This window comes from Plasmopara halstedii (assembly GCF_900000015.1).
Source record: "Plasmopara halstedii genome assembly, contig: Scaffold_3060, whole genome shotgun sequence".
Classification (NCBI taxonomy): Eukaryota; Oomycota; class Peronosporomycetes; order Peronosporales; family Peronosporaceae; genus Plasmopara; species Plasmopara halstedii.
Window position 1 is genome coordinate 1,540,045 of NW_020189964.1, and position 733 is coordinate 1,540,777.

At 57.3% G+C, this 733-nt stretch overlaps 1 protein-coding gene across 1 annotated transcript; it reads left to right on the plus strand.

The window, feature by feature from the left end:
* Positions 1–15: 15 nt before the first annotated feature.
* Positions 16–561, plus strand: PHALS_06820 (conserved hypothetical protein; the record flags this gene model as incomplete). Its single annotated transcript, XM_024720174.1, has 1 exon — positions 16–561. The coding sequence occupies one exon, from the start codon at positions 16–18 to the stop codon at positions 559–561; it is 546 nt and encodes a 181-aa protein (XP_024585399.1).
* Positions 562–733: the final 172 nt, after the last annotated feature.

Sequence of the window (733 nt, forward strand, 5' to 3'; positions counted from 1 at the left end):
AACCTTCAAGCACGGATGACGCAGATGGAGGCCTCGCAACTGAAGCGAGACGAGGATGAGCGTATGCTCGGAGCAATTGAGTCTGGTATGTTCCATTCCGCCCTTGGCAACGGCCGAGGTGGTACTCCGATGCACATCGACGCGCTAGGTCATTCGCCCTTGCAGCGATGGGATGTCCAAGGCCGCGCATACATACAGCGTACGCATGAGGCAGGAAGACAACCTGCACGGTCGGAATGGGGCGCTCAGCGTGGCGAAGTGCCGCAGCAAACCCAGTTCCGCTCACCACAGTTCGCAGCGGCAAAGGACTACGCGCGACGAATGGAGCCGGTCGCACAGCAAGCGATACGTGTACCAGATGAGCGGCAGCGCAGGCTCATGATTCGCAAGTTTGACGGAACGGAGCTGTACCGAGGTCTGGGCTCCGGGTTTCTGTTTTGGGGTCGGACGTTCATGCGTCAGATTCAGTACGCGCAAGCAGCGTGTGGTTTTGACTGGTCAGAAGACATGAAAACTGACTTGCTTGGTCACTACTTGAGTGGCACGGCCGAGCGGTACTAAAACAAGGTGGTCGAGACTTGGTGGCGCCAGCTCCCGACGCTGGACTATGTTATGGAGCGACTACACCAGACGTTCAAGACGACGATCATTGCGTCACAGTCAATGAGACTGTTTACGGCGAAGAAAGACGCCAAGAGGACCTGGCCCGAGCACTACCTGTACTTGGTGGCAG